The sequence below is a fragment of the Emys orbicularis genome, chromosome 4 (assembly GCF_028017835.1).
Source record: "Emys orbicularis isolate rEmyOrb1 chromosome 4, rEmyOrb1.hap1, whole genome shotgun sequence".
Taxonomy (NCBI): Eukaryota; Metazoa; Chordata; order Testudines; family Emydidae; genus Emys; species Emys orbicularis.
Genome location: NC_088686.1, coordinates 150651243 through 150664534, shown reverse-complemented (window position 1 = coordinate 150664534; position 13292 = coordinate 150651243). Strand labels below are relative to the sequence as shown.

The 13292-nt window shown below is 52.8% G+C and overlaps 1 protein-coding gene across 1 annotated transcript; it reads right to left on the bottom strand.

Moving 5' to 3' along the window:
- Positions 1-6067: 6067 nt before the first annotated feature.
- Positions 6068-9392, bottom strand: LRRC55 (leucine rich repeat containing 55). The gene is made up of 2 exons (XM_065404459.1): positions 8723-9392; positions 6068-6303 (listed from the first exon to the last, which is right to left on the bottom strand). Exons 1-2 carry the CDS (start codon positions 9390-9392, stop codon positions 6068-6070), a joined length of 906 nt encoding a protein of 301 aa, XP_065260531.1.
- Between the last annotated feature and the right edge of the window lie 3900 nt (positions 9393-13292).

Genomic DNA, 13292 nt, shown 5'->3' with positions numbered 1-13292 from the left:
TGTATACACATGTGCACACACACGTACCCTCTACACACTCTTGCACACCCTGTAGTCATACACAAATGTAGCAGCCACCCTCCTGCTTGCTTTGTCTTGCACACAATCAAGCAGACCCACACTTACAAAAATACCCCATAGCTCTTGTATGGCACTTTTCATCAGTAAATCTCCAAGCGCTTTACCAAGGCAGTCAGTATGATCCCCATTTTACAGAGGGGGAAACTGAGGCATGGAGCAGGGAGGTCATTTGGCCAAGTGAACACAGCAGGTGAGGGGCAGAGTGGGGAATAGAACACATATGCACACACACTCCCTCCCCTCTCCCCCCATACACACATGCCCCGTGTGTGTCTCTCTCTCTCTCTCAACCCCGGCCTCTATTTTGTTCCTTCCTGAGCTCCTGCTCACACCCACACTCAGTTAAACTGTTCACTCTTTATTATTAATATACATTTATGAAAAAATTCTCACAGTTACAAAAGTTCACGTTTATAAAATCTCCATAGAAAGATTTTCATCTTTCCCCCTCCCCGAACACAGACACTCAGCATGGCACAGGACAGCTACTGCGAGAGGAGTGAATAGAAGGAAGAGAAAGCCCCAGCTAAGCAGAGCACTCCCAGTCCAGCTCAAGCACCATATGGGACGTGGCTTTTATCAAAGGCCTCGTTTCTCTAGCTCCGCCCACAGCTTCCCCGTTGTCTACTGCAAGACTGGGATATCCCAGTTCTGAGGATTTGCTCTGCTGATCCCTCATACGCATCACAAGCAGAGGCCCAGTGAAGGTCTGGCGAAAGAAAGGGCTAGTACAGTACAATGGCTTGTATAGCTATACTGGCACAGCTCCCTTGTGGAGACTTGACACATACTAGCAAAAAGAATTGTGCCGACATAGGAACACCACCTCCCTGAGGGCACGTCTTCACTACCCGCCGGATCGGCGGGTAGCAATCGATCTATTGGGGATCGACTTATCGCGTCTAGTGAAGACGCGATAAAATCGATCCCTGATCGCTCTGCCGTCGACTCCGGAAATCCACCGCGGCAAGAGGCGGAAGCGGAGTCGACGGCGGCGCGGCAGCGGTCGACTAGCTGCCGTCCTCCTAGCCAGGTAAGTCGACCTAAAATACGCAACTTCAGCTACGCTATTCATGTAGCTGAAGTTGCGTATCTTAGGTCGACCCCCCCCGTAGTGTAGACCTAGCCTCAATGTCATAAGCTAAACTGGCAAATGCTCTCTCTTGCTTGTACAGGCTGAGTCTATACAGGAGTGGGATGGGGGGATATGAAGGTGTAATTATGTCAGTGAGGGGTGTGATTTTTTTTTTTCTTCACACTCCTAGCCAACACTGCTGTGCTGCCAAAATTTTGTAGCGTAGACTTGGCTCGGGGTTCCCTCTGAACAGAAAAATGATCAAAAATTTTTTGGACGGGGAATTCATTTTCATTCCATGGGTTTCAATTTTTTTGGCAACATTTTTCTTATAAAATCTTTTGTTTTTCCTTTCTTTTTACTCTCCCCCCACCCCCTGTTTTCCCTCCTTTTCTTCGCTTTTTTCCCCACTGAAGAAAGGTGGGAGGGAAAAGAGGAGAAAGGGAGGGATAAAAAGGAAAAATAAAATAAAAATTCAACTCTTGGGTTTTTTGAGAACAATGCAAAATTTTGAAATCAAATACATTTTTGTAGAGAATGTTTGGTTCGAAAAATGTTTTTGATTTTGATTTCTTTCGTCTTTAAAAAAAACCAAAAAACTTTCCCCTTCTTTTGCCACTGAAAAAGAGGAGGAAGAAGGAAGCAAAAAGGATAAAAGAAGGAAAAACTTTTTTAAAATGTCTATTAGATTTCTTTGAAAATAATAGAAAATTTTGGAAAAAAATATATTAAATTTGTAGAGCAATTTAGGGGTTTGAAATTTTTTCATTTCTTCAGTGTGTGGGTTTTTAAGGTTTTTTCTCTCTCCCTCTCCCTTTTTTGATTTTTACCACTGAAAAATTGGGGGAAAAGAGGGAGAAAAAAGAAAACACCTGAAATCAAAATGGTCTTGTTTTCAGGTTGAATGACAATAATAAGAAATTAACAGATTAAAAATAATGAAAATATTTCTTTTTGCAACAAAGGCCATTTTTTGGATGCAAAAGGTTTGTTTAAAAATAAAAGACAACCAGGTTTTTCCCCAAGGTCTGCCAGCAATTCCCTCAGTGGTGAGGGTCTTGACTCTCTAGTGCTGTCATGTGGCAAAAACATCAAAGACTCCCCTTGACATTGGGCATTGGGGCCTAGGCCCTTTCAGAATTCAAGAGGCATGAAAAAAATATCCCTTGTGTTCTGGCTCATCTGATTCTGCATTTGGACTGGAGGAGCCCTCAGACACAGTAGCCAGGGAGTGACAGCAGGAGGCATGCAAGGGGCTGGATCTGCTCCTTCCCTCAGCCAGGGGCTGATTCTCTGAGCTTGGCACACGTTAAACCACACACACAAAATGTACATGCAATGAACACACAGGAAAAAATGAAGCTCAAGGTACAGGTCTACTCTGGAAAGTGTCTCTGTGCAAATTGCCGTATGGGTGGGGAGGGCAGGTCTGTGTTTATCATTTCAAGGCGAGGATGTGTCACATGCTCAGTTTATAAGCTCTTTGACTACCAGCTCCGCAAGCTCAGCCTCTCTAAGATCTAAGAGTCAAGCTGGGAGCTTTTCATTTTCTTTGCCCTCACTCCAGAGTTCATCCACTGGCTCCCTCAATCTCTTCTTGGATCAATGGGCGCTCTCCAGGATTCCCTGCTCCATGTTCCCCCTTTGGATCTCTTTCATTGTCCATCTCAGCCTCCTCTCATCCTTGCACCTTTCATCTGTCCTGCATTACTTGTTGACTTCTGTTTCTTTGGAACCCATTCCCCCTTCTTCTGGAACTTTGCTAGTTCTGCGAGGAGGTCCTACCCTTCCCTCAGAGGCCACATGGGACTGGCTTCTTCACATGTCCGGGAAGTGGGGAAGATCCTGTGGACCATATGACTCTGACTTCTGAGCCATTCCCACTGCCGTCAAGGGTTTTACTAAATATGGGTTCAATTCCCTCCTCTGCCAGTCAAGTCCTCTTTGATGTTGGGCAAATCACTTAAACTTCTGGTGCCTTAGCTTCCCACCCATAGCACTTCCTAGCCTCACGGGGATGTTGTGAAGTACATTAAAGATTGTGAGGTTCTCAGGTACTACAGTAACGGGGCAGATAAGTATCTAAACATAGAGCCGTATAAGCAATGCCTGTTCAACTTGGGGCTCTGTCCCCCTCTGGTGGTGACTAGGCTAATTAGAGATTGATGGGGCTGCTATAAATGGGGTGGCTAAGCGAGTTGGAAGGAGATGATCCAGAGTTCCCTGGTTTGACCCCCACTACCGACCACCCACCCAGCATGTCTGCATTACCAAAGTAAGTTGTTAATTCCTTTGTGGAGCGGAATCCATCGTGCAGTGACTTTGCACAGCCAAAGTTTATTGTAGCGACTAAAGTTGGCTGATTTGATGCACCTAGGGGACAGATCTACTGAGTCAGAAGGTGTCATTCTCACATTGTCATTTTCCAGAGTAGAAGTGCATTTTTAAGACGTGTAGGAAATCTATTAAGGGGGCTTAAGGCTAGGGGAGGGCAAATGATTCTGATGAGGAAACTGCTACATTACCTGTGTGCTCTTTCCAGTTCTTGACAGCTAGATGACCGGAACCTTTGTGGACCTGGGTTTATGTGCGAATGACAATGGAATGTAAATCTACCCTGTGATTAAAGGCTTCTCATTTCTTAGCCCTGTTTGGATCAGCTGCAGCGAGTTCTGCCATCCACGTAAAAACCAACTCCTTAAAGGGATCTGTCCCACATGGACAGATTTTTGCCTCCTTACTTTCCGGTGGTGGCAAGACCGAAGGACATAATCTGGAAAGCTCTGGTGGCATTTGGCATTGGGTTTGGTCCTAGTTCTATGCAAAAATAAAAAATATACAAGTGTCAAAATACATTGGCTATACAACAGAGCACACAGAGTTCTCTAAGACATGGTTATAGGCTGAAAAGGTTGCTCTTTCATTGGCTATAGTGTCCTTTATTTGCATTGTCTTTCCGAAAGAAAAGTTACATCCAACTTTGCCAGTGGCAGCTGATGTTGGGTGGAGCTAGTCCCAAAAATGAGCCATTGTCCCCAAATGCTCTTGGTCGCGTCGATCCAGTTCTTAGATAAGTTACTGGGGAGTGGCTGCGGGTGCTGGGGTTAGCATGGCAGGAGCTGGGCATCGTGGGTTCTCCCCCCGCCTATGCCCATGTGGCCTTCGGAAAGTCATGCCAATCGCTCAGTACCTCAGTTTCCGCATCTGTAATGCGAGGCTAATAACCACTTACCCACTGCGGAGGGATGGGTTGGGGCGCTAATGCCAGATGCTCAAGGCATGTGGCGACAGACGGACTAAACGGAGCAGTTGCTAGGGCAGAGCAGATGGTCTCTCGCTTTCTTTTTAAAAGCATGTTTGTTTTTCAATCTGTGATTTTAATGTCCACAATGGGGAGAAATAGCGCGCTCCAGCTAGAGCTACTTGGGTAGCACCAGGACAGAGTAGCCCCTCGCACTGTCCTAGCACTTTATAACCTGACCGGCAGCACCACCTGCTGTTCCAGCCCTGAGACTGCACCATAATCCTCCTCTGGGGCATAGCTTTCTAGTCGAGTCCTAGGCCCTGCTCATGCCCCTCAGTGTTAGTCTGCAGCCCCCCTGCTCTGCCAAGTTCTCCACCCCCTGCTCTGCCAACACCCCTTAATCCCAACTGCACCCTGCCTGCTATTCCAGTGCTCTGGGCTTCCCCCACAGCTCTGCTAATCCCGTTCTATCCTGACCTATAGTCCCCCTGCTATTCCACTCCTGGGCTTCCCGTTCACACACTGCTCTGGTGATGCCCATTAGGCCTGACCTGCAGCCCTCTGCTGTCCCAGCGCTGGTCTCCCCCCAACCCTCAGCTTTGCTGATACCTCTCATCCACAGCTCTGTTAATGTGCCTCAATCCCAACCCACGGCCCCCCTGCTGTCCCAGCCTTGGGGTCCCCCACCAGTTCTGCTGACATCCTTCAGTCCTAACCCACAGCCTCCCTGTTACTCCATCTCACACTTCCCCCTCAGGTTTGCCAGTACACCTCACCCCTGCCCTGACCCTTAGTCTTGAGCGACAGACCAAGTTCAAACTCTAGAGTCCCCCTGACCTATTGACTTCTCAACTCCGCATCTAGAGAACCATGCACAGGCAGATCTCCCTCAACACCAATGGCCATCTAGCCAAGGACCAATTAGAAAACAGCAGACCCTTGCTCTGACATCTCCTCCAACCATACAATGGTACGTCTCAGTGGTGGGGCCATTCCTCAGAGTTAAACCTGCCTCTCTGGCCCTCAGAGATGCCATGTCTCAGGCCTCGTATTAGTACTACAACTCTGGATACCACAGTGTCCCTGGCCACAGTCCCTACAGCCACAAACAGAACTGATGGGCTGTAGCTGTCCAACCCTGGAGAGCTACAGCTGTTGCAAATCCACTTGACGTTTGCCATATATATTCCCTTCCCCCGCCCAACTCCTCGTTTTAGGCTGCTAGGGAGATGTGGTGCAAGAGCTGGCACAGAAGGGGGTGCATGTGCGGAGGTGGATATTGCGTCTGAGTGCGCAGGACGTGGTGAAGAGGAGAACTGGCGACTGACGTGGGTTGTGGCAGCCCATCCGTGTTGTGCGTGGCGTTGGGCCTTGGCTCGTTGGCTGTCTCCAATGCCGCCGGCAGTGTGAAGAGGCTAGTACAAGGCACGGCTAGATCTGCTTGCCTCACAGGCCTTGCCCCGCTGGGCACAGCGGCTGGGGGATCAGAAGGGACTGGGAACAGAGATGAGTTAGTATCTCCAGCCGGCTGCAGCTGCGGATAGAGGATGGAGCAGCTTGTGACAGCACCGGGCATGAATCGTGGTGGAGCACAGCCAGCCAGCCCCAGCTCTCAATGGCATCTCCCCAGCCGTTGGGGGAAGGGCACTGTGGCCAGGACCGTGCACCTATATTTCCTCATCCTCGCTGGCCTTGCTCCAGCGGTGACAGCAGTTGGCAGTGATGCCCAGCAGGAAATTGGTGGCCACGGAGGCAATAGAGACCACGAAGCCCACGAAGGCAATGAAGAGATAATCGTCCAACGTCAAGGTCAAGTGGCAGGCCTTAAAACTCTCCTCTGTCAGTGAGAACAAGGGGGCTCCCTCCACCTCGGGTGGGGCACGGCACTCAGCCAGCTGGGAATCTGCAATGAGAAACAGGTAGATGAGAGAAAGGAGAACGTCCTATACACAGGAAGTATCCCTTTACCCCACACAGGTAACATTGGCTTTAGCAGGTCCAATATCCATCTGTTCCCAGCTCTGATGCAAACTCATTGTGTGACCTTGGGCAAGTCACTTAGCCTCTCGGTGTCTCAGTTTCACCGTCGGTAAAAGGAGGCTAATAACATTCACCTACTTCTGTAAAGGGCTTTGAGATCTTTGAATGAAAGGCACAAAGTATGCCAGTCATAACCCTCCATCATGATGTCACAACATGTCACCAGTAACCACGGCTGTGACACTGTGTTGCAGTGTAACGTCACCATGGGGCAGCATTGAAAGCTGAGATCTTGCCAAACCCCCATGTGACATGAGGTCATGGAACAAAACCCAGCTCAACATCACCATGATGCAACTCAAGGGTGATCACGTTAGGACACGGCACCCTCATAATGTCACTCTCCAATATGTCCATTCAATTTTGGTGCTTCCAGGTTTTGGGTGCTCAACTTGAGATACATGGGGCCTGGTTTTCCACCTCCATCTCTGCTTGAATTCCATGAGAACTGCAGTGTCCATTGCCTCTGAAAATCAGGGACACAAACTGGGCATCCAAAATTGGAGATGCTCCAAATTATTGGGTGTTTGGGGATAATTTTGGCCCTGGTGCCATGATACTAGGCAGACGGGTGCAAAACTGATGGAGGTAGATAAATTCACTAGAACTACAATGTCACGACAGTATGTCCCCTTTGCACAATGCATTCCCATCACCAGCCTCCAAATGGCATAATGGACTAGATGACCTCCTGAGGTCCCTTCCAACCCTGATATTCTACGATTCCATGAGACAAGGTCACCAGATAATGATGTTTCATCAGACTGAAGTGTGTTATTATCCTGAAGTCCTCCACGTGGGGAAATCTTATCCAATGTAGGATAGGAGAGAGCCCTACACGGCAATCACTGCTGTTATTCACTCAAAGGGCTCACTGGAGAATGCAATGAGGATCAGCAGTGCTAGGGGACCCTCAGACCTGAGAGAGGGTGTTCAGATGGAGTCAGGGTCTACTGCAGCTGCAGGAACTCCAGGAAGACTATCCCCTCCCACCACAGCTCCTGCAGTCGGCAGCTTGTGTGATCAGCAACAAGGGCAGGAACTAACTAATAACACAAGAATCAAAAGAGGGCAGGAGGACAGGGAGGAAATGCAGATTTATGGGGTCCCATTGCTGACTGTGGATCTGCCATTGCAAAGACAGAGATAGACAAAGCCACACCTACAAGACCCAGTGGGTTCAAGCAGAGTCCATTCCCACCCAGTTTGGTGCATCTCTCTCCTGCCCTGCCGCAACCACTCTTCTATGCCTAATCCCCCTACCCTATGTCCTCCCGTACCCGTTCAGCAATTGCAGTCCATGTCTCCTGACACACACACAGCTCTGCCAACGCCTCTCAATCTAGTCCTGCAGCCTGCCCTGCTATTCCATGCCTGGGCTCCCCCCCCAATGCTCTTCGGTCCCAATCCAGATCCCGGCCTACTATTCCAGCATTGGGCCCTCCCCCTATCCCACACACACAGCTCTGTTCACGCCCCTCAGTCCCAACTTACAGCCTCCTTCCATCTCAGCCCCGGGTTCTCTCCAGTGGTGTAGCCAGCTTCTAAGAGGAGGGGGAGCAAATATAAAAAAGGCGCCCCCCCTTGGCTCCTCCTCCGGCCGCCCCGCCCCTCCCCCCCATGGCTCCTCCGGCCCTGCCGTGCCACCCCCATGGCCCCCCCCCCCCCTCGCTCCTCCGGCCGCAGCTGCCGGCCACCATGCTGCGCCCTCCCCGCTCCTCCGGCCGTGCCCACTGCCCCCCCATGGCTGCCGGCCACGCTGCGGGCCGCCAGCCTGCGCCCCCCCCCCCCCGCTCCTGCGGCTGCCAGGCCGTGCTGCGGGCCGCATGCCGCGCTCCCCCCGCTCCTCCGGCCGCCGCTGCCGGGCCGTGCTGCGGGCCCCGTGCCGCGACCCCCCCGCTCCTCCAGCCGCTTTGGGAAAGGCGGGGGAAGCGGCTGCTTCCCCTGCACCCCGCTAGCTACGCTACTGGTTCTCTCCACACACAGCTCTGCCAACGTGCCTCGATCCTGACCTGCAGCCTCCCCTCTGCTATTCTAGGAGGGCCCATCTAGTTTCACTTGGAATGGATTCTGGGGTTGCACCTCCAGGGAGTGGCTCCTGGAGTGGCCTCTAATTGCAGTCCACTAGAGCAGAACACCAGGACTGGATTCTGTGCCCCCTGTAGAGGACTCTGAACAGGCTCCTCTCTGGATCTGGGCCTGCTGCCTTGGACCCTCTGGCTGGCATTGGGAGGAGACAGAGGACTTTCCCTTCACACAAGGTCCCATCCTGTGCCACATACCTGAGGTGCAGTGCTGGATACGATTCTTCAGCCACTTCAGGAGCGGCTCCATGGTGCAGCCACACACCCAGGGGTTGCCCCCGATCTGTAGGGTCACCAGCCCCGGGAGACCCTCCAGGGCTTCCAGGCTGAGGAAGGACAGCCCCCCATGGCTGAGGTCCAGGTCACGTAGCTGGGCTAGCCCCCGGAAAGCCTGGGGGTGCACCTTTCGCAGACACGGGTTGTGGCTCAGGTCGATCCTCACCAGGCTGTTGGCTTCTTGGAACATATTAGCGGCCACGTGGCTGAAGTTGTTGTAGCTCAGGTCCAGGTGGGCCAGCCGCTTGGCAGTCAGGAAGAGCCCGGAGGGCAGCTCCACCAGGGAGTTATTCCTTAGGTCCAACACCCTCAGCTCACCATAGCAAGTGAGGTAGCCTGTCGGGATGGTGGTGATGCGGTTATGTGCCAGGCTCAGGTTCCTGGTGTCTAGGGGCAGGTCGGGGGGCACTGAGAAGAGCCGCTGCCCGCTGCAATCCACAACATGGCTGCGGCAGGTGCAGAGGACGGGGCAGCTGGCGCTGGCCTCCGAGAAGGCCATTGCCATGGCAATCAGGAAAGGGGTCAGGAGCATGGCAGAGGAGTGGCGGGACACGGGCCCCTCTCCCCACAGCCAAGTGCAGCCTGTGCCCATTTTAATTGGTCACGAGCAACATGTCGCATGGAGGCAGAACAAGGAGTAAGTGGGAGTCACTCATGCACGAAGGTGGCTACATGCTGGGTGCAGGGGAAGGCCAGACCTTAGAGCCATTGTCTATCACATGCCAGGGCCACTGTCACTAGCACCCCATGCACCATGAAGGGTGGGCCAGGAACGACAGGGTCCCGACTCCTCGGACAATGCTTTAGTAGCCCATTCGTCACCCTTTAAAGGGTGTGAAGTGGAGCGCAAAAAGAAACGTAGCTGTATCCATCAGTCTGCACCTTCTGTTGATCCTTCAAGTGATCAAAAATGGGAGGAAAGCAACTAAAATCAGGGCTTTTTTTCTTCCAGTTCATCAACACCCCTGGGACAATGGTTTGAGCCCATGAAAAAAACGTTCTCATTCCCTTTCACGCATTTGTCTGCTGGGAATGAACTCCCGTCTCGCTGAAGCTGAGATGGGGCCAAGCCAAGGAATTAACCCCACTGAAACCAAAGGTATATTTTAGTTGCAAAGCAAATCCAGCTCCGATTCAGGACCTTTTCCTGGAGTCATTTGGGTCTCTAGTGCCCGAGCAGAGGACCGGCATTTGAAATCCAGACAATAGGTTCTTCGCATGGATGGTCAAAACCCTGGAGGCCTCAACACCAGCCCAATGATGTAGACTCCTTGGGTGGCTTGTGCCTGGGACAATCAGGAGACACTAAGGCTGAAAATGAGCCCTTTCTGAGGCTGTGATTTCTGCAGTCTGGGAGAGGCCAGTGGGACTAGGATGGGGGGGCGGGGGGGGCTGGAGTCCTGGGGTATCAGCTGCTGGTTTATCCCTCCCAACAGGCAGCAACAGGGCTCCAGCTGCGTGACCTGCCAAGGAAACAGGAATCAAAGACTCAGTAACAAGGTTATCAACCAGCTGGTGTGTTCATACACTCATAGGTTCCAAGGCCAGATCACCATTGTGATCATCTAGTCTGACCTCCGGTCTAGGGTGACCAGACAGCAACTGTGAAAACACGGGACAGGGGGTGGGGGGTAATAGGCGCCTATATAAAAAAAAGCCCCCCAAAACGGGACTGTCCCTTTAAAAATGGGACATCTGGTCACCCTACTCCTGTCTCGCGAAGGCCAGAGAATGGCCCCCAAATCATTCCTAGCGTAGAGCGTTCAGAGAAACAGCCCATCTTAACTGAAAAATTGTCAGTGATGGAGAATCCACCACGACCCTTGGTAAATTGTTCCAATCATAGAATATCAGGGTTGGAAGGGACTTCAGGAGGTCATCTAGTCCAACCCCCTGCTCAAAGCAGGACCAATCCCCAGACAGATTTTTACCCCAGTTCCCTAAATGGCCCCCTCAAGGATTGAACTCACAACCCTGGGTTTAGCAGGCTAATGCTCAAACCACTGAGCTATCCCTCCCCCCATTAATTAATTAAGTTAATGAATGGTTAATTAACTCTCCCTGTTAGAAATGTGCACCTTATTCCCAGGCTGAATTTGTCTCACTTCAACTTCCAGCCGTGGGAGGAGACGAGGGAACGGCAGGGAATCACCTCACAGTCTCTCTAACTTATTGTTCAGCTCCACTGCCTGTCTGCATCACTCTCTGTCCTTTCACCCTATTCACTCTGCTTCAGTCCCGCTCTCTTCTATCATACCCCACTCGGCTCTGTCAGTGCCGTTCAGTTCTGACCTGCTTCTCCAGCCTCGGGTCCCCCCGCGCAGCCATAGCTCTGCCGTTGCCTCTCCATCCCAACCTGCAGCCCTCTGCTATCTCCGCTCTGAGCTCCCCTCCTGAGCCCTGCTCTGTTGATGACCCTCAATCCTGCCCTGCGCTGGGCTCGCTTCACACACATGCAGCCCTGCTGAAGCCCCACGAGCCGAGGCACGGATTAAGAGGTAAAGGCCTAGTCAGCTAAAGAAATGGGGCTCCAACCTCACTGACCTTGGATAAAAGACCCTCAAGTTGCATGACTTGCCAAGGGCAAAGCAAGAGCCTAATACCGAGATGAAGCATCTGTCAACCTTTCTGATCCTTCAGTCCTGCCCAGCAGCTCTGGCAGTCCCTGGACCCCACACCACCCTGCCAATGCTCCTCCCTGCTCTGCATCATCCCCTCCTCTGTCAATCCAAGGCCTCCACCCAGAGCTCTGCCAGTGCCTCTGGATCCTGCCCTGCAGGCTGCCTGCTGTCCCAACCCTGGACCTCCCTCAGGCTCTGCAAAAGCCCCTGATGCCTCCCATCTAGCACCCCTTGCTCTTCCAGTCCTGGGCCGCTTTCCACCCCTGCTGAGGCCCATCAGTGACCTGAAGAACCCTCCGCTATTCCAGTCTCTTTCCCTTTCTGTCTCACTCGCCCTGTCTGGCCATATTTCTTTCTCTCCATCGCTCTTCCCAGGGACACGCCCTCCTGTGCTCCAGCTCACACCTTGCCTTCCCTTCTACCCCCCCACCCCACCCCAGCACAGCACCTCCACCAGCCCCACTGCATTCGGCCAGGAAAGCCGCTCACCAGTCCACCCTCCAGCGCTTTCTGCCCCCCACTTCTCAGGCAGGTGCCCCTTCTCCCCTAGGGCCCCAGCACACCTACCGCCACACAGCCACTGCTCACCCTCCTGCACCGTCCACGCCCTGTCCTCAAGGCACAGACCCTCAGGACAAACACACACCCAGCCGGCCGCCGCCCTTTAGGACACACCCAGCCTGCACACTCACTCCCAGCCTCCTCTCCATCTCCTCTACCCCGCCCCCCGTACTCCGTCCAATTAGCACAAGCCAGATACTCACTCCGGCCCAAGGAGATCCGCAAAGCAGCTGCGATGCAGACAAGTATCTCCCCTCTTCCTGGGCGTCCCCATGTTCTTCAGCCCAGCAGGCGTCCGTCTCCTCTCCTCGGTGGCTTCTGGCTCCTTAGGCAGCACCCCTGGCAGCTCCCCCTTGCCCTTCTCCCTGTCCGTCCGTGCGTCTGTCCGTCCCTCTCTTCAGAGGAGTGGGTGTGAGACAAGTGGAGGGAATGGCAGTGTCTCTCCTTGAACTGCAGCAGCAACTGCTGCTGAGTCTGTTAATTCATCCAGGTCTTTCCCCACCTCCTCCTCCTCCTCCTCCTTTCTCTCTCAATCTTTTTTTTTTTCCCCTCGAGGGCCAGGTACTGACGTGGCACTGTCTCTTAGCAACTGCCTCCACATCTCTGAGCAACAGGGGAGCTAGCTGCAGACCCCACTGAGCGGAGAGAGGAAAACGGAGGAAGCAAACGGCGGGGATCAATGCCACCCACGGGATCCTAAGGACACAGAGAGAGACAGACACACAAGCGGGGTGGGGTGGGAGGGGGGCTGACATGCAGACAGGCTGGGGTGGGGGAGGCAGAGAGAAGAGTGAGCAGTGAGCCAAAGCGGATGCAAACAGGGATGTGGAGACAGAGGCCATGGGGGAAGAAAGGGAGAGATGGGGGAAAAATGAAGAAGAGAATGAATAAAGAAGGGCCAGGAAGGAAGCGGTGAGGAAGAATAAGGTGCCTGCGACGGGTCCTTCAAGGTCATAAAGCAGCTGAATGAGGAGAATGATGTGGTGGAACTGCCCCACCGGGCTCACAGCCACCGGGTGTACCATGTCCACATAATGGAGCTGTACTGTGACAGGGAGAGGCTGGTACTGGCCATGTGTGGCCACTGGGAGACCGGAGCTGGCCCCTTGCTGGAATCAATACCCCTTTCTGACCAGCTAACCCCTGCCCCGCAGGCAGAGATCAGAGAGACGCTGCATTCGTACCAACAACTGTTTTCCAACTGGCCTGGGCTCACTAAACAAGCTGCCCGCTGGGTGGAGATGGGAGCCAGCCCTCCCATCAGGTGTTCCCCATTCAGGGTAACTGGGAACACAGGCCAGGCCCTGGAG

Coding starts and splice junctions, on each gene's coding strand:
- LRRC55 (XM_065404459.1), bottom strand. CDS start 9,392: ATGGGCACAGGCTGCACTTGGCTGTGGGGAGAGGGGCCCGTGTCCCGC. Junction 6,304..8,722: donor TATCCAGCACTGCACCTCAG/GTATGTGGCACA, acceptor TTCTCATTGCAG/ATTCCCAGCTGGCTGAGTGC.